The sequence below is a fragment of the Penicillium canescens genome, assembly GCF_028828765.1.
Source record: "Penicillium canescens strain IBT 15451 chromosome Unknown utg000005l_segment0_segment0, whole genome shotgun sequence".
In the NCBI taxonomy this organism is placed as follows: domain Eukaryota; kingdom Fungi; phylum Ascomycota; class Eurotiomycetes; order Eurotiales; family Aspergillaceae; genus Penicillium; species Penicillium canescens.
In genome coordinates this window covers 3,400,883-3,425,376 of record NW_026703967.1, presented here as the reverse complement: position 1 = coordinate 3,425,376, position 24,494 = coordinate 3,400,883, and the positions used below count along the sequence as shown (strand labels likewise).

At 48.0% G+C, this 24,494-nt stretch overlaps 9 protein-coding genes across 9 annotated transcripts; 5 read left to right on the top strand and 4 right to left on the bottom strand.

Moving 5' to 3' along the window:
- Positions 1-506: 506 nt before the first annotated feature.
- Positions 507-2,841, top strand: N7446_008912 (alkaline phosphatase; the record flags this gene model as incomplete). The annotated part of the gene is made up of 3 exons (XM_058517657.1): positions 507-619; positions 911-1,113; positions 1,169-2,841. The coding sequence occupies 3 exons, from the start codon at positions 507-509 to the stop codon at positions 2,839-2,841; spliced, it is 1,989 nt and encodes a 662-aa protein (XP_058371303.1).
- Positions 2,842-3,052: 211 nt separating this feature from the next.
- On the bottom strand, positions 3,053-4,807 carry N7446_008911 (uncharacterized protein; the record flags this gene model as incomplete). Its single annotated transcript, XM_058517656.1, has 8 exons — positions 3,053-3,139; positions 3,193-3,308; positions 3,367-3,394; positions 3,442-3,645; positions 3,698-4,388; positions 4,442-4,514; positions 4,578-4,591; positions 4,656-4,807. The coding sequence occupies 8 exons, from the start codon at positions 4,805-4,807 to the stop codon at positions 3,053-3,055; spliced, it is 1,365 nt and encodes a 454-aa protein (XP_058371302.1).
- Positions 4,808-9,515: 4,708 nt separating this feature from the next.
- N7446_008910 (uncharacterized protein) lies at positions 9,516-9,902 on the top strand (the record flags this gene model as incomplete). The annotated part of the gene is made up of 1 exon (XM_058517655.1): positions 9,516-9,902. One exon carries the CDS (start codon positions 9,516-9,518, stop codon positions 9,900-9,902), a length of 387 nt encoding a protein of 128 aa, XP_058371301.1.
- A 618-nt stretch (positions 9,903-10,520) lies between these two features.
- N7446_008909 (uncharacterized protein) lies at positions 10,521-11,100 on the top strand (the record flags this gene model as incomplete). Its single annotated transcript, XM_058517654.1, has 2 exons — positions 10,521-10,718; positions 10,768-11,100. Coding segments are annotated over 2 exons (531 nt in total), but the record flags the coding sequence as incomplete, so codon positions are not given.
- A 57-nt stretch (positions 11,101-11,157) lies between these two features.
- Positions 11,158-11,917, top strand: N7446_008908 (uncharacterized protein; the record flags this gene model as incomplete). Its single annotated transcript, XM_058517653.1, has 2 exons — positions 11,158-11,720; positions 11,863-11,917. 2 exons carry the CDS (start codon positions 11,158-11,160, stop codon positions 11,915-11,917), a joined length of 618 nt encoding a protein of 205 aa, XP_058371299.1.
- A 972-nt stretch (positions 11,918-12,889) lies between these two features.
- On the bottom strand, positions 12,890-14,616 carry N7446_008907 (sugar porter family MFS transporter; the record flags this gene model as incomplete). Its single annotated transcript, XM_058517652.1, has 2 exons — positions 12,890-13,552; positions 13,630-14,616. The coding sequence occupies 2 exons, from the start codon at positions 14,614-14,616 to the stop codon at positions 12,890-12,892; spliced, it is 1,650 nt and encodes a 549-aa protein (XP_058371298.1).
- Positions 14,617-16,975: 2,359 nt separating this feature from the next.
- N7446_008906 (uncharacterized protein) lies at positions 16,976-18,444 on the top strand (the record flags this gene model as incomplete). Its single annotated transcript, XM_058517651.1, has 4 exons — positions 16,976-17,132; positions 17,184-17,915; positions 17,974-18,102; positions 18,149-18,444. The coding sequence occupies 4 exons, from the start codon at positions 16,976-16,978 to the stop codon at positions 18,442-18,444; spliced, it is 1,314 nt and encodes a 437-aa protein (XP_058371297.1).
- A 387-nt stretch (positions 18,445-18,831) lies between these two features.
- On the bottom strand, positions 18,832-20,612 carry N7446_008905 (putative amino acid permease; the record flags this gene model as incomplete). The annotated part of the gene is made up of 4 exons (XM_058517650.1): positions 18,832-19,079; positions 19,135-19,715; positions 19,769-19,968; positions 20,028-20,612. The coding sequence occupies 4 exons, from the start codon at positions 20,610-20,612 to the stop codon at positions 18,832-18,834; spliced, it is 1,614 nt and encodes a 537-aa protein (XP_058371296.1).
- Positions 20,613-21,360: 748 nt separating this feature from the next.
- Positions 21,361-22,557, bottom strand: N7446_008904 (zinc-dependent alcohol dehydrogenase family protein; the record flags this gene model as incomplete). The annotated part of the gene is made up of 3 exons (XM_058517649.1): positions 21,361-21,452; positions 21,497-21,592; positions 21,645-22,557. 3 exons carry the CDS (start codon positions 22,555-22,557, stop codon positions 21,361-21,363), a joined length of 1,101 nt encoding a protein of 366 aa, XP_058371295.1.
- Between the last annotated feature and the right edge of the window lie 1,937 nt (positions 22,558-24,494).

Below are 24,494 nucleotides of genomic sequence, written 5' to 3'. Positions count from 1 at the left end.
ACACATATGGCGTCTACGGAGCATTCACTAATCGGTACTCCTTGGCACCTTCTTCTCGTTGGTGCCAACAGAAGATACCACGTGGGAGCGCTGGCCAAGAAAATGTTCTTGGCGGACGCCTAATATTTCCCTGGCGTGCTTGGCTGTCCGCCCCCTCACCTTGGCAAGAAGCCTGGAGCTTGCCAGAAAAGTGCCAAGTTCTGCGCACGTGTTCTTGATACTGAACTGTCATTTGGTATTCATTATATTCATTATTAGCTTGTGATAGCGTTTTTTCTACAATCTATGAGCGGAAGTGAGCGAACTCCGACGGCTAGAATTATCGGAACGTACTTAGAACGCGACAAATATGTAACGTTATGTGGGGAGCTAACGGTGTAACGGAAATTCGATCGTTAATCTAGGGAGCCTCTCGAACTTCCTCCATCTCGATCTACTTAAAGAGCCCGTGTCCCTTATGAACCCGCCACCAGCTCGATTCTGTATAATTTGGCTTGGCAGTCAATATGCGGGCTGCTTCAATTGCTGTCATAGCTTGCCTATTCTCGCGCACGATTGCCCAGACGTTCCAGCGCCTAGGTGGTTGCCCTGAATTAGGATGTGTGTTTCCGCCAGATCAGTATGTATTACTTCTATTCTACTTGTTACGGTTAGGAAGGCTGCTTGAAACGGTTATTCCCATATCCCTTGGAAACTGCCTGGACCTTATCCCAATACTCTGCTACATTTTATCAAGTCTTCCTTTTGTGGTTCTTGTCTGCCTGGGTTGTCTGGGTGATAGGCACCAGGTCACTCCCCATGCTCACATGTATCATGTTACGGCCATGATTTCTCTATTCATGGGTCTCTTTGTTTTCTCTCGCCCTGGCCCCATTACCTTTCACCATAACTAATTGCGCGCATTTTATAGGGCCGATTTTCTCCCGGGTCAATACTTTGATATTCGGCTCGAAGTACATTCGCCTATCAATGGCTCCGAACAGCGTATTGGAGGACCAGATGAGAACTTTACATTCACTATCGCAAAAAAAGGCGGCAACCCTGTTCCAGCTACCGAGTTCTTCAATGTCGAGGATCCAAAGCTGGAGAGTTGGAACTTCACATGGTATGAAGGTGAGATATTCCTGTCGCTGATTATGTTAATTGAACCACTTTGTAACTGGAATAGATCTGTTTGCAAAAGACATGAACAAGCCCTCTGTGGTCAATGCCACAGCCAAAGCATTTCGCCGAGTGGCTTTGTATGAGCCAGGGGAATATGAAGCTACTTTGACGTACTATGGGACTCAGAAAACTGTGGCGAACTGGCTCATTCGTGATATCCCGACGAAGCGGCGAGCGAAGAACGTCATTCTGTTCATTGGCGATGGCATGACAACAAATATGATCACTGCTGCACGTCTGATAGCTCATCGCAGCATCAACGGGAAGTACATGACAAAAATGGCACTGGACAAATTTCCTGTGCTTGGACACCAAATGACCCACTCGATGGACTCGTTCATTACCGACTCAGCAAACTCCGCGACAGCCCTCTACTCAGGCCACAAGACTACCGTCAATGCCTTGAATGTCTACGTCGACTCCTCCAGTGATCCGTTTGATGACCCCAAATTTGAGACCATTTCGGAAATTTTCCGCCGTCGTCACCCGGATGCCGGCGTCGGAATTGTCTCCACCGCCTTCTTGGCAGATGCCACCCCTGCTGGATTGGCGGCTCATACCAGCGACCGTGGAGAATATGACCATGTTATCGGCGCTTATTATGAAGGCCTGACCAAGTATGAGTGGACAGACTGGGATGGTCCCGACGTCCTCCTCGGAGCTGGAGCCGAAGACTTCCTTGAAAGCGAAGAGAACCAACGGGATTATTACAAGCTCTTTTCCGAGAAGGGATATAATGTTGCTTGGAACAACACCGCGTTGCACGATGCCCCACTGGATGAGAAACTACTGGGTGTTTTCCAAACTTCTAATCTTGCTACCTGGTTGGACCGCAATGTCTACCAGGCCAACCTTCAGAACCAAAGCAATTATCCTGACGGTTCGGACCGTGATGCAGATGACTTGCCCGGGCTCAAAGACATGACTCTCAAGGCAATCGACGTTCTCCATGAACGACACGGTGATCAAGGCTGGTTCCTCATGTCCGAGGCCGCCAGTATTGACAAGCAGATGCATTCGCTGGACTATGATCGGTCCCTGGGTGAGCTTTTGGAGCTCGATGATACTGTTCGTGCGACGATTGAACGCCTCGAGCACCTCGGAGAGCTGGAAGACACCCTTATCATCGTAACAGCTGACCATGGCCACGGATTCGATGTCACCGGCTCTGTCGACACTGAGTACATGGATGCGCAAGAGGAGGACCGAGACAAGCGCAAAGCCATTGGTTACTATAGGGAGTCAGGACTGTCGCAATACACTGTAGGCGGTCCCAATGCCTTGCGATACTCGGAAGGTGTTCACTTTCCTGCACGCTGGGATCCGCGGTATACACTTCACTCTGGCGTTGTTGCTTTCCCCGATCACCGAGAGAACTACCAGGTTCATAGCGAGGGTCCGCGAACCCCTGCCGCTATATCAAAGGATAAGGAGAATGGGTATTATGCTGCCTACAAGGATGCAGTCACTGGCTTTCTGGTTAACGGAACACTGCCAGTCGACTCGAGCCAGGGAGTCCACTCATTGACTGACGTTCCCGTGTTTGCACAAGGCCCATGTCAGGAGTTGTTTGGTGGAGTCTACAATTCTGTTGATGTATTTTTCAATATTGCAGAATGTCTGGGTTTATCGGAGACGAAGCAGAATAGCCACAGTGGAAAAACGGGGGGGAAATAAACTGCGCCTTGGACATTGAGCGACAGATCTAGTCGCGACTGAGCATGAATATGTACAATGGTTGAGCTCGCCTTCACGGCTGAAAATGTACTCTATCCTGGAGAAATCTTACAAAATGTCTATATAACATCACAAGTACTTGAACAAATTTATAGAACAAGGAGTCAAAAGCCGTGACACCTTATGTCTTTTATCATGATTTTGGCCGACTTCAAGTAGCATTGTTGGCACATGTCCAGCTGGACTTGGAAGAACTCTCGTTGATGGCCTTGCCTGAGACATAGAGTCCCAGTCCACACTGAGTTGATTAGCAGACAATCCTGAAGTGCAAAAAAGATGGGCCAAACTCACAATGGCACAGGCGATAGCTAGGATTACCAAGTTGACAATCGTCAAGACGATCTTTCGTGGTGTTGAAACCCACTTTCCTTTGTTCATAACAAGCCAGAAGATGGCAGGGAGACCGTCTGCTCCGAGTTAGCACCCCTTCATGCATTGTCTCTTCCATATTCTCGCTATACTTACAGCTGAACCAGCTTCCAAATAGAGCACTCTGTAGCGACATTAGCAACGCACATGACCTTGATTTGGGGAACGCACGATCAGACTCAACAACTCATTGAACACCGGAATTGACTCTGCGATAATCCACGCAACGGTCCACGTACTCAGGCCAATCGCGACCCAGGTTCCTGTGGCCAAAAAGCTCCTCTGGTGCATATGGTGGGAGCGCTCGCCTCGGAAGATTCTCACGTAGATGTATTTGCACGCAACGTGTCCGAAAACCACACCGGCAACAATGACCTGTCCGAAGTCAGCACATAATTTTCAACCAAGTTCATATGGAAAAACGCACTGTTGGAATTGCTAGGCCGTATGCAACTTTCTTCATGAGAGGACCGGCCGAAGATAGTGCCGGGGATGATACATCTGGGCCTGCATAGCAATAGATGACCATCGCAGTCACGATATACATGATGGTATCCACGACCTGAAGCATGGCCAATGATTTCGGGAATTCCTTAGGGTCCTGCATCTCTGACATGATGCCGAAGAAAGAGACGTGGGCGATAAAGGCAAAGACGATGTTTGTCACCGCGAGGAAGGCGTCTGTAAAACTAGGAGATGTGGTAATATCGTTTTGAACGTTATCGGGAGCTTGAACGCCGATGGCGACCATGGTGACGATTGTGGCAATCAAGATACTCAGGGCGGAAATAGTTGACATCCAAAAGACCTTCTCTGCAGTGCGCGGAAGGGCCCCGAGGAAGCTGACAATCAAACCAACAACCCCAAACACGATGGTACAGGTGCCGTGGTTTGTGATTGTATTGAGCAACACAGAGAACGTGAGAATGTGGCTGGCCATCAAGAAGATAATGAACAGCAACTGGCCGACATAGAATACCTCACGCCCGATGGGCCCTAGAAGGAGTTCTCCGGCATCGCCCATGCTATGCACCTGGGGATACCGCTGCTTGAACTGGCCCATGATGTACCCGGTGTACCATGATATCGCAGATAAGCCAAGGATAATGAGAAATGCCCTAGTATCATATTAGTGGACGTCCTGTGCCGCCTGCGCACGAAGATTGCTTACGGGACAATTCCGAGAGTTGCGACGGCGGATGGAAGGGATAGAATTCCCAGGGAGATGTTTTCGGCGACCATCACTATAACAGTAGTTTAGTATATAAATCCATGGTGAGTAAATTGTCTCAATAGGAGGCTCTCACGCATTCCAGCTTGCCTGTTAGTTGGTCAGCTTGCGCGCTTAAACGATATATGCAGATAATAGTAGGATAGGCACTAACCACCAAGGCATGATACGATACTTCACCTCCCCAGATTCTTCATTTCCGAATGGATCCTCCGGCACTTCCTCATGCTTGATCTTTTCCATCTCCGTCTCGTCGTCGACTTCAAATCGCTGCGGGATAGGATGGGGAGCTTCGGGGACACTCATGTTGGCAGGTGAAAAATGCAATTGAACAAGAATTGAACGAGAAGACGAGTAGTGGAAGAAACAAATATCGTGCAACGTGGAGGTGGCCAAAGATGAAGCGACCAAAATTTGCTTCCTTGGCGCTTGCCCAGGTGGCAATGGGGTCGGACCGGGGTAGAATTTGATAGGCGATTTATAATTATGTTTAATAAATCAGTGACGTACTCCGCAAGTGTGGAGAGAGTTCAAGTGAATAAGAATCCGTAATATATGCCAATGAGATGCAATATCGCATCTTAAAACGCGACTATGTGTGTTCGTTAAGTCTCGGGTAATGCTTACCTAAGCCGAATATCTTCACCGAACGCATCTCGGAAGTTGTGGGGTATTCGGCCTCGACCAACCAACCCCCAGAGTCACGCCCGGCAACTTGCATCTTCCCGGCCCGGCGCACCCGGCCCGGCGCAACCCCCCGGGGCCCCTCTACGTGTTCGATAGCATTAGATAGAGGGTTTTAGTCAAGGTGATTATCTGTTTGGTATACCCCGAATCCCCCCACAACTCCATCTGCGCTAAATTCCAGGCTTCATGTGGCTCCTGGTCACGGTCCTCGAAGACTTTGGGAAGCCTTTGACGTGAGTGGGTAAGAGGGCTTTGACTGGGAACGTTTACTGTTCTGGAAGGACTATGAGTGGGGATTTCAGGTAGCGATCCCCCCTTTTTGACCCCGTAGTGTACGGACATGTCAGTGCCCGATTTTCAACTTTGCCCGAAACTGGGGGAGGAGATTGTTCCGAGGCTACCGAGCAGACCCCGGAAAATTCCCTCACGTCCAACTCTGCCAAGAGAGATAATCCATAGGAGTGTGGATTGTGCGAGTGTACAGTACATGTAAATACTCTACCTGGGTTGCCTCATTGGAACTCCGATGAGCCTCAGCCAATTGAGTCAGCCCTTGACTAAGCGATTTTGCCACAATACAATGCTCACTTGAATGCTTCTCTTGCGGTGTAGTGTTACCTTGCTCATAATGATATCCGGAAGGTTAGATCTAGATCTTGACTTGACGTAAGCCATCTGAGACAAGTCCATGTCTGTCATCGGTTAGCAATGTAAACGACCTTGGATTGTGATAGGACCGGGTGATCAAATCAGTAAAGATTATTGAATGTGCCGGTGTTTCCGTATGGTCTAGATATGTGTAACCAGCCTCGTTGAACGCACTTTCTCAATACTCGAGAATATCAAAATGTAGGCTAATCTTCGTCTTACCTGGTATAGGAAAACAGGTTAGTGTTCTGTTGAGATTTCATGGGTCTCCAGGCATGAAATGCCTGCTTCACCAAGCATGAATCTCATGATCAGCATTGAACCTACTATATAGAGAATAGTTCAGGAGAAATGCTCTCCATTAAATAGGATCTCTCTCTCATGAGAGAGAGATCAGGCTTAAACCACCTCGTTGGCCTTGACATACATGCTTCCGTAGCGTCATTCATCGTAATATTTCAACATGTTCTAAGTGTGATAATTTATGAGATGATTATAATTTTCGACCTATAACAGATCGCACGTGGATATATATATCCCATGCCTATCTAAGGTACCTGAAATCAAATCTGGGCCCACGCATGAATAATCTTCATTATAGAAAAGATCCATACGTGTCAAAAGAAAATCACCATTGCCTCACATATAGTTTCGTTTATAGACAAAGTCCGGAGAAGTAAAGAAGGCCGATAACTTCTCCACGAGTAGAAATGAGGAGGGCCTGAGCCTTGGAATGGCATGAGGTCCATAGCATTGTATAACCTATGTACTTGCCAGAAGCACGATTTCACATGGAACCCCTTTAGCGAACCAGTGACTAAACAGCTGGGGGAGAAGAGAACCAAATTACTTGGATTACAGCCAAGATAGCAGAAATACGGACGGAAGAGTCGGTCATATCGACGAACGGGGATGTGAAACATTGGTACCCATTGCAAACACGTTTGACAGAGTACGTATGACCATCATCTAGTTTACAGGGGGGAAACCCGCCCTTGACAAGGACGTTTGTCGACCACAGCCCCAGCCCAGTGGATTGGAGAAGGAACTACCAGCTAAGCAGCGGGTTGAGGATCGTTAGAAATAAACCTTGTGTCCCGTGAAACATCTAAGGTACATTAGAGCTTACCAGCCAGGAGATGATCTCGTATGGGGACTCTTATGATGTCCTTGAAGCTAAAGACGGGCGGGGGACAAAAGAAAATGCGACAACAGACTTTCACCCCATGTTCAGGCCTCTTGCTTACCTTAGTCAGAGAATTGGCATAGTGAATGTCTCATATACATCGCATCGCTTAACCGATATCACAGCGACTTCTTTTTCTCTTTTCTTCTTCTATTTTTTTCTTTTTCTCCCCTCCAGTTTAAAATTAACTTCTTTATTAGGATCCAAGTACAAGCCCATTAAATATTTTCCATCTATTGATCCATGTTAAAGGCTTATATACTATTCAACAAAAGGATTGGGTTTTTCGAGCATACTCAGAACACTGATGTAAGGCAGGAGCAGAGAAGGAAATAGAAAAAGAGCAAAAGATCTCAAAAATTGGGACAGCAATCTGCACCCCTGAATGCGATGGAAGCCTCAATAAGAACATAATCAGGCACCCTTCTCAAAATTCGTCACTGTCCTGACTACAATGTTACCAAAATGAGATCTAGTCACTTGCCGCAGAACTTCAAATGCCCCACAGCAGGATATACTAAGGTCCTACTCCCTAAGCAGCCCAGTCGGTTAACAGTGACATGCTGCATAATAGTATATATGGGGCCCTATGAAAGCGCACTAGAAGTCGGTATTTCTTTTTATGCGCTTCACATCCATAAAGCCAATACGGTCTTTCTTGAAGAAGAACCTTTATTCAACTGGCCGATATATTTAACTTGGTGTCATAGGGGAGAAATACGATTTGTCCCCAAGCTCCAAGCCCAACCAACGCCCGCCAAGACACGAGCGGGGGCGGTGTGAGAAGACTTTTTCCAGACAAACAAGTACAATGAAATTGTAACTTAGTGCAGGTCACGAAATAGCCCACCGCTATCTCTAAAAGTCCCCTTGGAAGATTCAACCCGGGATTTGTTGAGCACCAGTATTTGACATGGTGATCTGTGTTGATAGCTTTATACTTCATTTACAATCGGGTAACCAAATAGCTTTGAGCACACATACAATGCTACTTGTAGCATGAGACAGGTGGACAAAAGAAATTTGCAACAATTTTATTAATTGACAAGACAGATACCAGGAATAACAGCGGCAGGGGAGGTCCAAGGACATCGGGGAGCCTAAGGCCCCCCAGATATTTGCTTTGGGCCTAGCGTGATGTATAGAACAATCGCTCCTTCCAATGTCTTACCCCAGATTTGGCGCATGACTACCTTCGATTCCAACGATCGGTGTTGGTCTCACTCGGAATTTGAGTTCTGCTTGGCTTGAGATATCTCAGCCAGATCAAGGTGAGCCTCGTGTACGATCCACATTGTAAGACACTGAGGGGTAAATACGAAGTTGACCATGAGCTGTGTGCAAAACTTGTGTGTATTGCTTTTCATGATGACGCCTCTTCGTATTTCTGTGACTTCCACTAAACTGAGACAACTAGGCATCATGTCCAATCTTTCACCTCGGTTTGGGCCTTGAAAGTTTGTAAACGGATTTTTGGCTCAAATGTTTCTCGTTACAAACCGAATCTCCCTTTCTTTACTCTTGTCATGTTTCTACCTTCTTCGTGTGAACTCCGGCAGCAGTAATTCTTGACGATCTAGCAACTGCTGCTTGTTAGTAAAACCCCCAAAAATGTATAAATGCATTGAAAGATAGCAAATTGATATCAGGAAACTGTACCTACCAACTTGACAAAACACGGTGAGCTCTCGTGTCAGCTTCGCATGGCATTCTGATGCCAAGGCAAAATATTTGGCACGCGCACTGAATTATTAACAACTTTCAAAATTCACTGACAACGCAAATACGTTACTAGTGTAAATTCGCATGCAGAAATGGAACGGAGGAACTGAGCAGTGTACGCACGGCTCATTGAAAGCAAAATGATAAACCTACAATCTCCGTATATCCGGATTGTGTCTCTCAGGATCAAACCTACTAACATTAAAATCGAGATGATCAATCCTGTCTGTTTCAACAACATTCCATTTAATGGTGGCGCAATGAAACGTTCAGTTATCTCATGTATTGATGTTCGCTACCTGTGAATTGCACTACACATGAAGATACAAATACATACCAGACATGGTTAGTATCAAGCGCACTGCGTGGCTGCTTCCAACCACGTCATGCAAGATACTTGTCTTACAATGCGAGTATATCCATGAGGTAGGGGATCCTGGGCTAAGCCCTCAGCTGATCTCGATTTCAGGGCTGTGTGAAAACATAACTTTCTATAGGGCATTGCTTTTTTCTGGACTCGAGACCTCATTTGCAGGCCGTATCAAGAGCTGAATATCTAAGAATAGTTTTTTTTTAGAAAGAAGACAGCATCCTCGGTTACAGCTCAGTATTCCAGTGGAGCAGGTATAAAGCCTACGTCTTCCTCCAAGTTGTTGTATACCTTCCATCCAAGAGCACAAGAACTTCCATCTCTTTATTAATTGCCTTGAACAGTCTGTTCTTCCAAATCATACATCTCATCCTAATCGAATCTCGTTGAAAATTCTCAATATGAAGTTTACTTTCGCTACTCTTCTCCCATTCATGGCAGTTCTTGCCGCTGCCTCGCCCCTCGAGGCTCGCCAGTGGAGTCAGGTCACTGTTGCTCTTTCCAATGACCAATCTGGAGCATATTCTGGCGTGCCATTCCTCGCAGATGATACCGAAAAGAGCATCCTGTCGCTCTTTGGCAGTACCTCCGTCGGGGCTGGAGGCACCGTCAAGGCGAATGCTGCCCAGCTGACTGCCTTCCCGCAATCAATCAACTGCGTCATTAAGAACAATGGTGCTGTCATAGGTACCTTAACTGCTCAGCACACCTATGCTGATCTTGATGGAAACCCCAATGCCGCCATTCCAATCAATCTGAACAACGCTAAGATCCGCTGCCGTGCCTGAGCTTCCTCTCGGGCAGATGTTGCGAAGTCAATTTGAGAGGACAATTATCCAAGATTTGACATGGAAGAACTGCGATCGAGTATGAACTTGTGGTGTGTCTCTGAAAGTTTTGTGGACGGTATTTGATCAATTCGGCTTTTGTTAATTATTCCTTGGTTCGTTTGGAAATAAGTCGAGTTCCAATAAACATATCTTCACTGCCTACTTTCATCTTCGGCTGCGAGTTTCTAGAGTTTCAGTCTGATACTGTAGGCGTTCCTTAAGGAACAGAATATTTGATATCAATGGCGCAAGTAAATTTTTTTTACTTCACGGTGGCGTTGAGTGCGTTTACTTATCGTCCACAAGGTGTTGAATTTCCAAGGCCCCCAAGGTCCCCTTCGTGGGAGAATAAGAAGTCTCAAATTTAGGACAAGAATTTTCGTAAACCGACCTTTGTTACAACATAACCGACCTTTGAGCGCTGAATATGACCGATTGTACACATATTCGACTCCATGATCTCGGCCAAGATAATGATTTTAAACGCAGGCACTCTAACGTCCATCGGAGAATGTGCGTATGGTGTGCTCTTCCAAGAACTGATTTTATGGAGCTCTGACGCCGAACCCTTAAAGAGCGGACTTTAGGGTCCTGCCACTGCTACTCATTGGGTTTGCCAGCTACCAACTGGATAGAACCAACATCGCGAGTGCATTGACGGGTGGTTTCGCAGTGGCCGTCTCCGTGGATCAAAACACGATCAACATTGGAAACCAACTTATGTTTTTGGGTGTTATTATACTTGAAATTCCCTCAAATATGATGCTTCACAAGGTAGGTAGCACCCATCCACTCGAATAGACCAAAAGCTCAAAGACGCTAGATTGGTCCTCGGAAGTGGCTTAGCGGACAGGTTTTCGTATTTGGACTTGTAACCTGCTTACAAATCTTCCTACATAACAAAGCCAGTTTTCTGGTCACCAGAGCCGTCCTTGGACTTGCCGAAGCCGGTTATATCCCCGGTGCAATGTATACTCTATCTACCTGGTATGCAGCCCCCGAGTTTACAAAGAGAATCGCTATTTTTTTCTTCGGCATGTTTGGAGGAACAGCTATCTCTCCTTTAATTGGAGCGGGTTTGTTGAAACTGGATGGAAAGGCCAATCTCTCCGGCTGGCAATGGATTTTCCTCGGTAAGATCAAGAATATAGTCTAAAGCAACAGGAGTGCTAAGATACACGCAGTAGAAGGACTTTTTTCGATTTTCGTCTCAATGGTTCTTTGCCTTTTCCTTCCTGAATGTAAAACCATTTCCCCGGCCTCGTCTTGCCTAGCAGTTGGCCCGAGGACAACGGACGACTGTCCAGAAAAGGATCAGTTGGTTCATTCTGATAAAGCCGAGATACCATTGAGATTAGTATGGGATACTGTGACTACCATTGAAAAGTGGCCACATTTTATTGCCACCGCTTGTGTCTTCTCTACGTGGAGTCCACTTACAACCTACACTCCCAGTATTATTATGGAACTGGGCTTCACTCGAATCCAAGCAAATTCATTGGCTGCAATTGGGGGTTTTTCCACTCTCCCTGTCATCTTGTTTTTTGCATGGTTGAGTGACAAAACGAAGAAACGGGGCTTAACTGTTATGATTGCGATCTCCGTATACCTGATCGGACTGATCGTCTTGAGAACGATGGAGTATCGTGTCGGAAAATGGGCCAGATTTGGTTTATGGACAATGGTCAATGGATTGGCAGTTGGCTATCATCCAATCCACAATGCTTGGATTCAAATAAACTGCCGACGCCCTCAAGAGAGAAGCATCAGTGTTGCGTAAGTATGCCTTTCCTACCTAAGGGCGCCTCAATCGCTATACAAAATACACTAACTCACTCATGCTTTGAATATCTAGAATGTGTATGATTACCCGATATCTATTGTATTGTACGAACTTCGCTCAACTAATTTAACACAGTTGTAATGTCAGCTACTGCCGGTCTTATGGCAGGGACCCAGATTTTCCGGGATGATGAATCACCGATATTGTACGTATCTGCTGGGAAATGTGAATTTTTTATCTTTTCTGTCAACTGACATTCATGGTGTTCATCCAAAAGTTACCCCAGAGGCTTGTTAATAATGATTTCCCTGGTCACATCAGGGCTGGTATTGGTTGGTTTGCAGATTTTGGTCTTCTGGATTATCAATCGTCGTATGACTGCAGGATTTACTTCGGAAACAGTGTATTCGCTGTGACCACTTTTATCATGCCGAAAGGATTGATTGTCCGCACCCTGGATAAAGGTCTAGGCTCTGGCATATAATCCCTGCTCCGTTGGTTTTGGACCCAACGAAGGTTCACTTAGGGAGGAAGTATACGCTCTCCATTCTTTAGGATCGGCATCTCCATTTATGAGGAGCAAAGCTCCGTTTCACGCTTTTCAGTGTCTTGCTTTGACAAGCCACGGAGAGTTCCACAGATGATACTAGAATGTAGAAGGACTACACTTTACTAGGATAACGTTGCTGCAATCGACCATACTGCTCCTAACCCAACGTCTACGGGATTCTTGGAAAATGGAAATAACGGTGGAATAAAAAAGGGGTAAAAAGGTGTGTTGAACCCTGCATAAGATTCTTGAGGTAGTGGCGTTCTACCTAGGAAACCTTGCGTTGTTTCTTGCCCTCTGGTAAAAACAAGAAACTGTTAACTGATCCGCCGCTACTAAGGATAGGAAGTCCTGCCTACAATTGTACGTTTTGGCATGGCTTTTGGCGGAAAACAGGTTTTTAAAATGGTGCTCATATGCAACTAGATATTGTCTAAGTTCTATAAATGCAAGATGTATGTAATCACCCTTAAATGTATAAAGAAAAAAAAGTCCGCACAAATCCACTCAGTACGCCAGGCCCAAGCTGATATCGTGACATGCAAACCCAGAATAACCCCGATTGCGAATGATGGGAAAGAAAAAAGATCATAGGCTCGTGTACTCATGCACTCAGGCGTTCTCTGCGTGGTACATCTGCTCCTCCTTACGCCCATAAGGGCTCTCGTCGGCGGCCCACTCCTGGCGCTGAGGAATCTCATAGCTGCTGCTCTTCCAGGGGACAACCTTGTTGACATACATCCAATCAAGTTCCTCCAGTGTGCGACCCTTTCCTTCAATCACAAAGAAATAAACGATCAGAGTGGCGAAGAAGAGACAACCAGCAAAGACATAGCCGTACGCAAAGTCGATGTCTTTTGTGATAAAGGTGGTGAAGAAACTGATCAGGAAGTTCCACAGCCAGTTGGTTGCAGTGGCGAGAGCCATACCCTTGGCACGGTACTTGGATGGGAATAGCTCAGCCACAATAGCCCAGACCATAGGGCCCCAGGTCATGGCATATGCTGCGATAAACAGACATGCGACCACAATCATTCCCTTGCCAGCATTAGGAGTGTTGGTAGGGGTTTCCACGTCCAGCACGAAATGACCAATTGATGCGAAGATCATGAACATGACAAACATCCAGCCGGCTCCAAAAATAAGAGACTTGCGTCGGCCAAAGTTTTCAACGACATACAAACCACCAAATGTAGTTCCAAAGTTCACAGCACCAAGGATGACCTGAGTAATGAAGCTGTCTGAGATGCCAGCGCCTTCGAAAATAGTTGTACCCTATTCGAGAAAAGAGCCATTAGTATTTTGTTTCCTTCAGTGGATAGTAGACGGTAGGGGGCTGAGATGCGACTTACATAGTAGAAGAAATAGTTAGCACCACTGAGCTGCTGCAGCGATTGAAGGACCATGCCAAGAGCAATACGATAGAACATGCGGGGAGCAGTGATGAACTCATGCCATTTCTGGTCATCAGACTCGGCTTCAAACTGTTCGCGAATCTCGTCCATTTCTTCCATGATCCGGACGTGATTCTCTGGAATACCATAGAGCTTTGCTAGGGTACGCTGGGCGCTTTCCACCTTTCCGTGACGGAACTCGTAGCGAGGACTTTCGGGGAAGAAGACCATACCACCGCCAAGGACCAACGCGAAGAGGAAGGTGAGACCGAGGGTGATGCGCCACTGACCAGTGCCGTCCATTGTGTGGGTACCCAAGTTGATGCAATAGGCCAGGAAGATTCCAAGGGTAACAAACAGTTGGTAGCAACTGATCATAGCACCACGGATATGACGGGGAGCACTTTCACCCTGGTACATAGGCACGAGAAGGGAGCAGCCTCCGACGCCAAGACCAGTGACCCAACGGCCGACGACCATTTGGTACCAGTGGCCATCCGGAGAGGCGATTTGAACAATCAATCCAATGTTGAGAACCATACACCAAAAGGTGATAGACCACTTGCGGCCGAGCTTATCAGCAACGGGAGCACCGACTAGGGCACCGATCATAGTACCAATAGAGAGCAGACCGACGATCAAACCAGACCGCGTAGCGCTGAAAGAGTATGAGCCGTCGGCGCCAAGCTGACCGTACCGCTCCAGGTAGTTGCTCATTTCCTGGAAGCCGGAGATCTGACCAGTGTCATATCCAAACAGGAGACCACCCATCGAGACGAAAAGGGCCATCACCAAGGAACGCATGGTGATCCGAGGGATCGGGGTATCGACGCCCACGGGGCGCATGGGTTTTTGAATGGGGCTATTGTGGGAGGAGGTATCGAGGGTTGGCTGTTGAGCCTGGGTGATGGACTCCCCATGGTGGGTAGAGGATTCGACACCCATGGTGTATAGGTAAAAGTTATCTGACTGAAGAGGCCTCAAGTTGGATTGTATATGGAATTAGAGACCAGGTTCGGCAGCAATATGACAAAAAGAGAGGAGTAAGATTTCGGGGGACAGGCCCATGGGGAACAACAGAAAGCCCCGGGGGAACATGGGGGACAAGGCCCCTTTTGTAATCAACAGGAAAGCAATAAAACGGCTCAATTCCACCAAGTGGGGAGAGAAGTGTGGATAGGCTACTTGCACGAGATGACGATGCCCATGGCCAAATGTACAAATGAGCATGGTAGGCAGGCAACATGCCGGCCGAAGCCGACTCGCACGGCCCGATGAACTCCACAGAAAGAGGGGAGAAGCCATACACAGCCAGTCCCATGTGGTCATCGGCTCTGGTTCGTCATTCAAGCGGATAGCCGATTGTCCGGAGAGGCCAGGGTCGGGCTCCAAGCGAGTGGCGAATTTCCCCGACTCGGCATATCATCGCCAGCCAAGACCATGCCGAAGGTTTGATATTCGGTCTAAACTTCGGGATCAGAAATCTCGGAGCCGAGATTTGGTCTAGGGTATCAACTTGCCATTTATGTGTTGATACTGGGTTGTGGGAGTGCCTTGATACTCCGGATAAGTCTTTCTGGAGTCTGGAGAACGAGGTGGGCCATGTGTCAGCGAAAAGCCGGGCGTTCCGACCCCAGAGGAGTCTCCGGACTGCAAAGCAGCTCATTCCTCTTCAGTGTCCCGGTGAATGCCTCCCCCGGGGGGCCGCGCATCTCCAGACAAGGAAGGAGATTTGCTCTGAGGGGAAAATGCGGAGTCTGGAAGTTCCGGGGTGAAACCCTCTCAACTTCAGATTCTTTTGGATGGACCGTATTGGAAGAACGATGACATTACTGCACTATGACCCGCTGAGGTATATTGTATCGGGCGTGTCACAGCATCCCCGATATAATCCCGCCCAGTCGGTATAGTGCACACTGCATGCCGAGAGCGTCAGTGGCGGTATCTGGGGCGCCACACCCGCCCTACGTCATTGAAGAGTTTTCACCCTTCGATTTTGCTAGACAATTCTGGCATTACTGGGTTCTTTAGGTTTTCTAGAATCAATGATTCTCAATTATACGCATGCATGCCCGATTTCCGTGGATATTTTCCCCAGGGGCTCCAGGGGCTTCAGGGGCAAGTATACGTTAGGTAATTGGCACATCAGGCGAAAACCCTCATTTCCTCCTTAGCCCCTTTCCTCCTGCTTTACATGGGGGATTGTCGAGTCGTCCGTCATTGTCCTTGGTAATGAATCTGGCAATCAGACAGCACTCAATATTATTAAACTTACGCAGAGGACTCCGTAACGTCACAATATCCGCATCTTCCCTCAATCTCGGAATAGCTCTACTCCGCCAACACTGCGCCGATCCATCCTTCATTCCCCGTACCAAGTCGGAAAGGATCTCGGTTCGAGAACCCGTTGTGCTCATTGACGGAGCCAGTCAAAGGAACAGGCGGATCCTATGAAAACGGTCAATCTAGATCGGTGTCGCTTTATTGAGCTATGTGTGCCTCCTGTCAGGCTGACCACGTTTGGCTCAGTCGATTGACTTGTGAGTCGGCGAGATTCTACCCACCGCCGCGGTGATCATATTGATTGAGCAAAGCTGACTGCTGCAATAAGTGGCTTTAACCACCACTTATCATTTATAAGTCCCTCCCAACGTTGTGGACAATTCCCTTTGGTAGCAATATGGACATATACATATTAAATCTTGGGTTGTAAACACAAACTAGCTCCCGAAACCAATATCGATCACTCCGGTCCGATCAACGCTTTACAGGCAGACAGCGTTATTACTTTAACCACTCTCGGTTTATTAAAAAAACACATTATCCTTCGGCCTGCGAACGTCTGGCAATCGGTTCAACTATCCGTTCTTCCGTATGATCATTTTTTGCCAATGCGGCCTCATTTTCTAGGTGCGGCGGCTGAAACGCCTTGACAAGTCGAGGCAAGCGTGCTCAGGTAGCTAGCAAGCCTCCGCGTTCCATTTCTGCGTGAAACCCCGCAATGGCATTTGATTTGTGCTTTTTATTTGTTCAGGTACCCCGCATAATACAAGCAGGGATTGTGTTGGGAAAATTAGGCCTGTCATTAATGCCAATCCTTAGATTCGTCACGGCGAGGGTATTTCTGCCTTTCCACAAACAACACGGAGGGCTCGTGGAGATGATGTCCACGCCGTGTGTGATAAACTAATGTCCTAATTGAGGGCGGGATAATCTCCCGTTGTCATCCCCTCACCTGGTGCAAATATATATTTTCAACTTTGCGCGGCATTCCTTTTACAGGCAATTGGAAAGTTCAGTCACCATGAAAGTAGTAGCAGTTCTATCCTTGGCCGGTCTGGTCTCTGCTCAAGTCGCACCTTACGGACAATGCGGTGGAAGCGGTTACTCTGGAACGACAGTATGTACGGCGGGTTGGGTTTGTCAATATCAGAACGACTGGTATAGCCAATGCTTAGCATGTAAGTGCTGCTAGCAGATTCAAATGATGTCCATCCCCTTAACTCTTGCAGCATCAAGTGGTGGAACCACCACCACGCTTACCACAAAGGCTTCTACCACGTCGACAAGTACAACCAAGGCTAGTTCAACAACTACCAAGACCACTTCAACCACGACTTCTAGCACTGGAGGGACTGGTTTCCCTACCACGAATGGGCTCAAATTTGAGATTGACGGCAAGACGAGCTACTTTGCAGGCTCCAACTCGTACTGGATTGGGTTTCTTACAAATAATGACGATGTCGATACTGTGTTAGATCACATGAACGAATCTGGGCTTCGCATCCTCCGAGTCTGGGGATTCAACGATGTTAACACCGTACCATCATCCGGGACTGTCTACTACCAGCTACTCTCCGGTGGAACGGCTACCATCAATACCGGCGCGGACGGCCTCCAGCGCTTGGACTACGTGGTTGCATCTGCAGAGAAACGCAACATTAAGCTTATCATCAACTTCGTCAACAACTGGTCTGACTATGGTGGAATGGCGGCGTATGTTACAGCATTTGGCGGAAGCCAGACCAGCTGGTACACGAACACTGCAGCTCAGACAGCCTATCGCGCCTACATTAAGGCAGTCGTATCGCGCTACATTGATTCGCCTGCCGTGTTTGCTTGGGAACTAGCCAACGAGCCACGTTGCAACGGTTGCAATCCTTCGGTCCTTTACGACTGGATTGTGTCTACCAGTGCTTACATCAAGTCTCTGGATTCGAAGCACATGGTAGCTATTGGTGATGGTGAGTGAGCGCAGATAGTCTTTCACGCCTATCGATTGACTAACATCGAATTTTCAAGAGGGCTTTGGACTAGACGCTGGCTCCGATGGCAGCTACCCTTACTCTTATGGCGAGGGGTTGAACTTCACCATGAACCTGGACATTGACACCATTGACTTCGCCACATTCCATCTCTATCCTTCGAGCTGTACGCATATCTTCTCCTAAGTTTTAACCATTGCTAATTTATCCAGGGGGCACTTCCAACGACTGGGGCAACGGGTGGATCACCTCCCACGGAGCCGCCTGCGCAGCTGCTGGCAAGCCATGTCTCTTTGAGGAGTACGGTGTCACATCCGACCACTGTACAATTGAGGCACCATGGCAAGCGACGGCGCTGTCGGCCACTGGTGTCGCGGCTGATCTATATTGGCAGTATGGAGACACCCTCAGTTACGGACAATCGCCAAATGACGGAAACACGTTCTATTATGGAACCTCTGACTTTACTTGTCTGGTGACCGACCATGTGGCAGCCATTACTTCTTAGAGGTGAATGACGATAAGACATTCCGTACTCGAAGTCAGTTCATGCCATGATTCAGAAACAAAGAATATATATTCGATGCGGAAGTAGGTTCATTGAAAAGTCCTGTGAGTTCCTTAGATAACACGCTGTATTAGGTCTCATTAGTTCTCTCGCCGTTTGTTGTTTTATCTTACTTCGTAAACTCCGCCAATCATCAGATGGGCAATTTACTCTTATGTAGCCAGTCTTTTACTAAGCTACATAGTAATTTCGAACGGCGAGGGGTATCTATACCTATTGATGTACATACAAGTGGCTCCTATCGAAGGTGCTAAAGGCCTCTCAGGCGAGCCAAGGACAGACACAGCTTTCACTGCTAAAGCCCACGACCACGGCCACTAAACCTATTCAAGTATCCCGGACCTTTTCAGGAACCTCGGCATAAGTTGGAGGCGAGGTAGGTCGCGATGAGGCTCCATCAGGCACCACCGCGTCGGTTGGCGGACCCCGGTAGTTATGGTAACCCCAGACTCCATACCAGACAGCAGCGATTGCAACAAAGCCAACAAAGACCACCGAGGCGTAGTTCATGCTCTCCTTGGTCACCACCATAAAAGTCGGCATGCAGAAAAGAGGGATAGCAAGAATACTCCAGGCTACAGAACAATTAGCAGAAGTTTCTTGGGAAATCAGAGACAAGTTCCTACTCACCAAGGGCAAGTACGTTAGAAACGAGGCCCACAACTCCAAAGTTGAAGCTCCCTTTCTTGATATCTTCGCGGCGGCGGAAAATCAGTGAGACGGCAATCGGGCAAGCATAGCTAGTGGTCAAGAAAATGACACCGACACCGGAGAAGGCATTATATGCAGCGGTAGAGCCGAAGTAAATCACTCCAAGCAAGATTTCCACCACCATGCCTAACACCAAGGCATTGAAAGGAATGTTTAGCTTCGGGTTGACTGTGCTCCACCAGCCAGAACCGGGGATTCCACCGTCACGGGCAAAGGCCCAAGTGCAGCGGGAAGTGGCAGTAACACAACCCACGCCGCAGATAATTCCCAGAACTAATAGAGGAATAAGCAAACAGAAGGCGCCCGCTGAGTTTCCAATGGCGGCCTTGAAGATCGCCGGGGTAGGTTGACCGGAGGCGAGGTTAATCAAATAAGTCAGATCAGGGAGCACAAAGCACACGGGGACCAAGAAGAGAAGTCCGGCAACAAAGTTGATGACGATGGTTCCGACCATGGCCTTGGGGACCATGATAGCGGGTTCACGCACTTCCTCGCATAGACTAGATATTGTCAGCACGGCTTTTGCGGTGTTTCAGTCCAACAAGGAACTCACGAGATGATCATGCCTGTTGCAGAGGTGGCGTAAGCTGCCTGCAGGAGACCGATAAAAAAGGACCATCCAGCGGGCCACCCGGCCTGAGTCTCAAAGTGACCAAACACCCAGGCACCGGAGTGACGACCTTGCTTAGCAATGGCCAGGAGGCAGACAACGATCGCAACCAGACCAGCTAACGTCCAGAAGATGGCAAATGTCTAGATAGAACATATCAGTCCTACGCCCCATGGGGTAATATGGCACGTGCCGAACATACCTCCAACCACGGCAGCCATTTGTTGCCAAATGCAGAGATGGCGTGAGTCAATAGGGTGATGGCCAAGAAAATGAGGAAGGTTTGGTAAGTCTGGAAGTCATCGGTGATACCAACTCCGGGTGACTTTTCAAAGACATTCAAGCAGGCCACGAAGAGCAAGGCGGTTCCGAAATTCACAGCAAGGGTAATCGTGATGTTGCCTGCCACATATGACCAACCACAGATCCAGGAGGCGACACGACGACACCAGAGTGGTGACAAGACAAAGGTCTGGTAGTAAACACCACCGGCAGTGGGGTACACCGAAGTGATCTCAGCCAGCGAGATAGCCACGCAGAGGATCAGAAACGAGATGATTACCCAACCCCAGATCACATTGGCGGGACCACCTGCAGCAAGAGGGTAGTAGAAAGTAGTGGACAAACCGTAAGGAACCGAAGAGAGAATGAAGCACATAAAGGTCACTTGCCAGATGGAGCGATTGCGCGCCAACTCAGGCTTGTAACCCATGTCTTCCAAGGTCCGATCGGCATTGGTAGTGTCCACACCCTGCTCCCCGGACGGGCGACGTTCAACGAGACCCATATTGAAAAGAAAAAGGACTTAGTGATTGATGTTCATGCCAGAGAGGGAACTTTGAATAAATGGGAAGATGGGAGAGATAAAAAGAGTAGGCAAGATACACCCCAAAAAAAAGAAAAAAAGAAGAAAAAAAAGAAGGAAGTGGAGTAATACGGGGATGACCAGCATATAGAGCCACATAGAGTGGACACTTTTCTACTTTCAGCCATTCAGATGAGGCGTTTAGAGCCACTGAACTAGGTTGCAGCCACTCAGAGCGATATCGTTGAAGGTTCTAACTAGAGTCCGTTACGGAGATACTATGGACCAATCACATTACTTGCAGATTTGTTCAAGAAAACACTGAGATAAAACTGATTTGAGCCAAGGATCTCTTTACATGTACCTATACTAAACTAGGTAGCGGTTTCCCTTCTGAAACAACTGATAATGACTATATCTACATCTATCTACATCTATCTACATCGCTATCATCCCATGATACTGTGAAAGCGCTACTGGAGGAAAGGTGATATCAGAGGCGCACTTTTCTAACCGCGTAAGATTAGAAAGACGCCAAATGCTCACCATGCAGCCAATCAAAGACCTATGAGGATCAACAGCCCCAAATCTGCAAATTTAACCCGCAAGTCGGTACCACATCTCAGCCGTGTGCCGTGCGGCCATCCCGTAGATAAGCTCAATTAAGGGGGGTCAAAAGGGGTGCTCAAAGCGAATACAATCACATTCCCCTTCGTTATCTGGAGAATGTTTAGATAAAATCTATGGCAACTTTGAGCGCCTGGTGCTGAGAGGCAGCCTGGAATGTTTCGTATGCCTTGGGGGCCTCGGTGAAAGGGAAATCTGGAACGATTAGATGAGAATGTCTCAGCCTCTCTCATACATACGATGGGTCACCAAGGAACTAATGTCCAACTTGTTCGATTCCACGAGTCGCAGGAGGCGGGATGTTGTTGTCGCATTGACGAGAGACATATGAATGCCTGAGGTGTTAGTCGGATCTTGCCACTTCCCCTTCTCTTCTCTTCGACTTACTGATGTTACGCTCCCACAGTCTTTCTAGGTGTAGATCGACCTTGGTACCGTGCACACCTACATTTGCGATTCGCCCACCCACAGCGACTATCTTCTGGCACAATTCAAAGGTCGCAGGGATGCCCACTGCCTCGATGACCGAGTCGAATCCCTGACCGCCCGTGAGGTCCATGAGTTTTTGCTCGGCGTCGGGGCTCGAGACCACTGTGGCATGTGCTCCGAGGCTATGCGCTGTCGCCAGTCGTCCCTCGTCTAGGTCCACCATCACTATCAACGAGGGCGTATATAAGCGGGCCGTGAGAAGTGTCGCCATGCCGACCGGGCCCGCGCCCACAATCGCCACTGACCCTCCCAACTGAACTCCCGCGCTCAAGACGCCACATTCAAGGCCCGTAGGGAACGCATCGGATACTGCGACCGCAGCGCGTGCGTCAATGGAATCAGGAAGCGGGTGCAGCGAGAGGATGGCGTGGGGAACACGAACGTATTCAGCCTGAGTGCCATCGATCTTGTTCCCCAGCGTCCACCCGCCCGTTATACAATGAGCTGCCAGGCCTCGCTGGCAGAATCGACAGGCCCCACACGATGTCATACAAGAGATTAGAACACGCTGGCCAAGTTGTAAAGTGTGCACGGCAGACCCAAGGGACTCGACCACACCAACGCCCTCGTGTCCTAGCACCCGCCCCGGTTTGATGCTCGGTACGTCGCCTTTGAGGATATGGAGATCTGTTCCGCAGATAGAAGCGTGCAATAGACGAACTACGGCATCTGTGGGTACCTGCACGGTCGGCTTTGGGCGGTCCAAGACCTCCACGGTCCCGGGTCCAGTGTAGACGAGGGCTTGCATAGCGTTGGAGTAAATCAAGCTATCTGGGGAAGATATAGGATCCCTTTTGGTATTTTTTGGCATTTTTAGAATGGAGAGTAGACGTCAAAGATATACCTGTTGAGACTGTCCTCGTCTCGAGTTTCGGGCACATCAGCGAGTCTCCACGTCGGGCATCATCCGATTCCCGAACCCTTTCGGTCCGCATGCGGGGAATGTGGAGATATGAATTTATGGGTCATACGACAGGTGGAAAAGGGTGCAGATTCATGGTCAGGTAGGGCTTGATATATACCTGAGCAGTCTGCATTTCTAGGCGGGAGACCACTGCCCTCTGGTGTAATTCATGCTGTGTTACTTTGGGAAGAACAAACTCAGTAGTTCACGTCCAACGGGAAACACAAAGTGATGTGTAACACATTACCATCTGTGCGATGTTGGATTAAAGCAACTTAACCTGGACTTTCCTGGCTGCTTGAAAATAGCTGAGGCTCTCACATAGGCCAGGCTACCCAGAAGACTTGTTCAGCATGGTCAAATTGAGAGCACGAACCCCGAACACCTCTAAGGATTTCAGCAAATCTGCTATCAACTCTGAAGTGGCTGTCGTGTATATGGCATGAGATGTTTGGGGCCGTACACGATCTCGAATGCATCTTGAAAAGGCCAAGTACATGGGTTATACGAGAAATGGTGGGTGATTGATGTGTTGCCGTGACTTCAACTATGGGGGTATATATCAAGTGGCGAGAAACTCTCTCAATAGTCATGGTGCCGAATAACACCTGTGAAGCTACCACAAGGTCCCGGGATAGGGTACTTGTTACATCCTCGCTCAAATCTTTATGCATTCCTTCTCTTGAACAAGATTTGCGTATAGCTTTTGCCATATAATAAAGCTAGAATAGCCAGTGAGTGTCATGTTCTATGGATTGGCTAAATCTGATTCCCGTTGTTCCAGGTAACTACCAGCGACTCGCGTAATTATCGTGAACCGAAAAAATCCTGTCAATCTTCTAAAGTGAATCAGTGCAATATATATATTAGGTGAACGTTCGGCTCGTTTATGGAGGCTACTGGTTAATGCGCCGTTGAGCAAGGTTCTGTATACAGAAAACTGCTTCCATTTATGTACCTCGTATTTCATAGTCCACTTGACATGTGCCTTCCAATCTAAGCTTGTTTAAGGTTAGTTCCCTTTCATGGATGATAGCAAGCATTGCCTGTTTAGGACCAGTCCCGTAAACTAGCCCTTCCTAGGAATAGCGTAGCATCTCTGATTGGCTGGCATAAAGGTCTATACCGAATTAGGACTGGCTCCAACTATCTACACCCTGTTTTGTGCCTCGCTTCGTGACCCTGCGCTCCTGCCGATAAAAAGCCACGTCCTGTGAGTTGATTGAAGACGAGCCCAGAGAGTTTGCCGAGCAATAATACGCCCCGGACCGGTTGCCGGACCGGTGTCGTGGTGCTTTCTATGTGCTTTAATATGTTGACTTTAGTACGTCGGTTATGTTGACTTGAGATACCATTCCGGTCAACCGGTCGTGAGGCCGGTGTGGCTGGCAGTTATCATGAAGACATAGGACGAACACTATTCAGATCACATTCCTTTCCTCTAAACGATCTCTGATAGCCCAAAGCCAAGATCTACTGAAGCATTTTGGGCATTACCAAGTGGTGGGCTTGGGGTTTCGCTGGCCGCTAGGAGACTCACTTTCGACAAAAGAAGCCATGTCAGAATATTGATCCCAAGTCTAGGCTGTGGAGGCTAATACAATCGAAGTTGCAAAGTAAGAAAATCTACCTTATCTACCGCCACGAGGCTCACCCCGGAATTGCGCATTTAGCGGGGCTTGGCTGTCACGCCGGTTAGCTGACCCTTCCCCGGACCAGTCATGGATCAGAAACGAGGCGATTTTGTCCCGTGTGGCTTTTCAGGGTATGCGTTCGAGATGCAACCGTCGGGATGTAGGGAACATTTAAAGCTACCCAAATTTCCCTCATCCTCCAAATCTTCT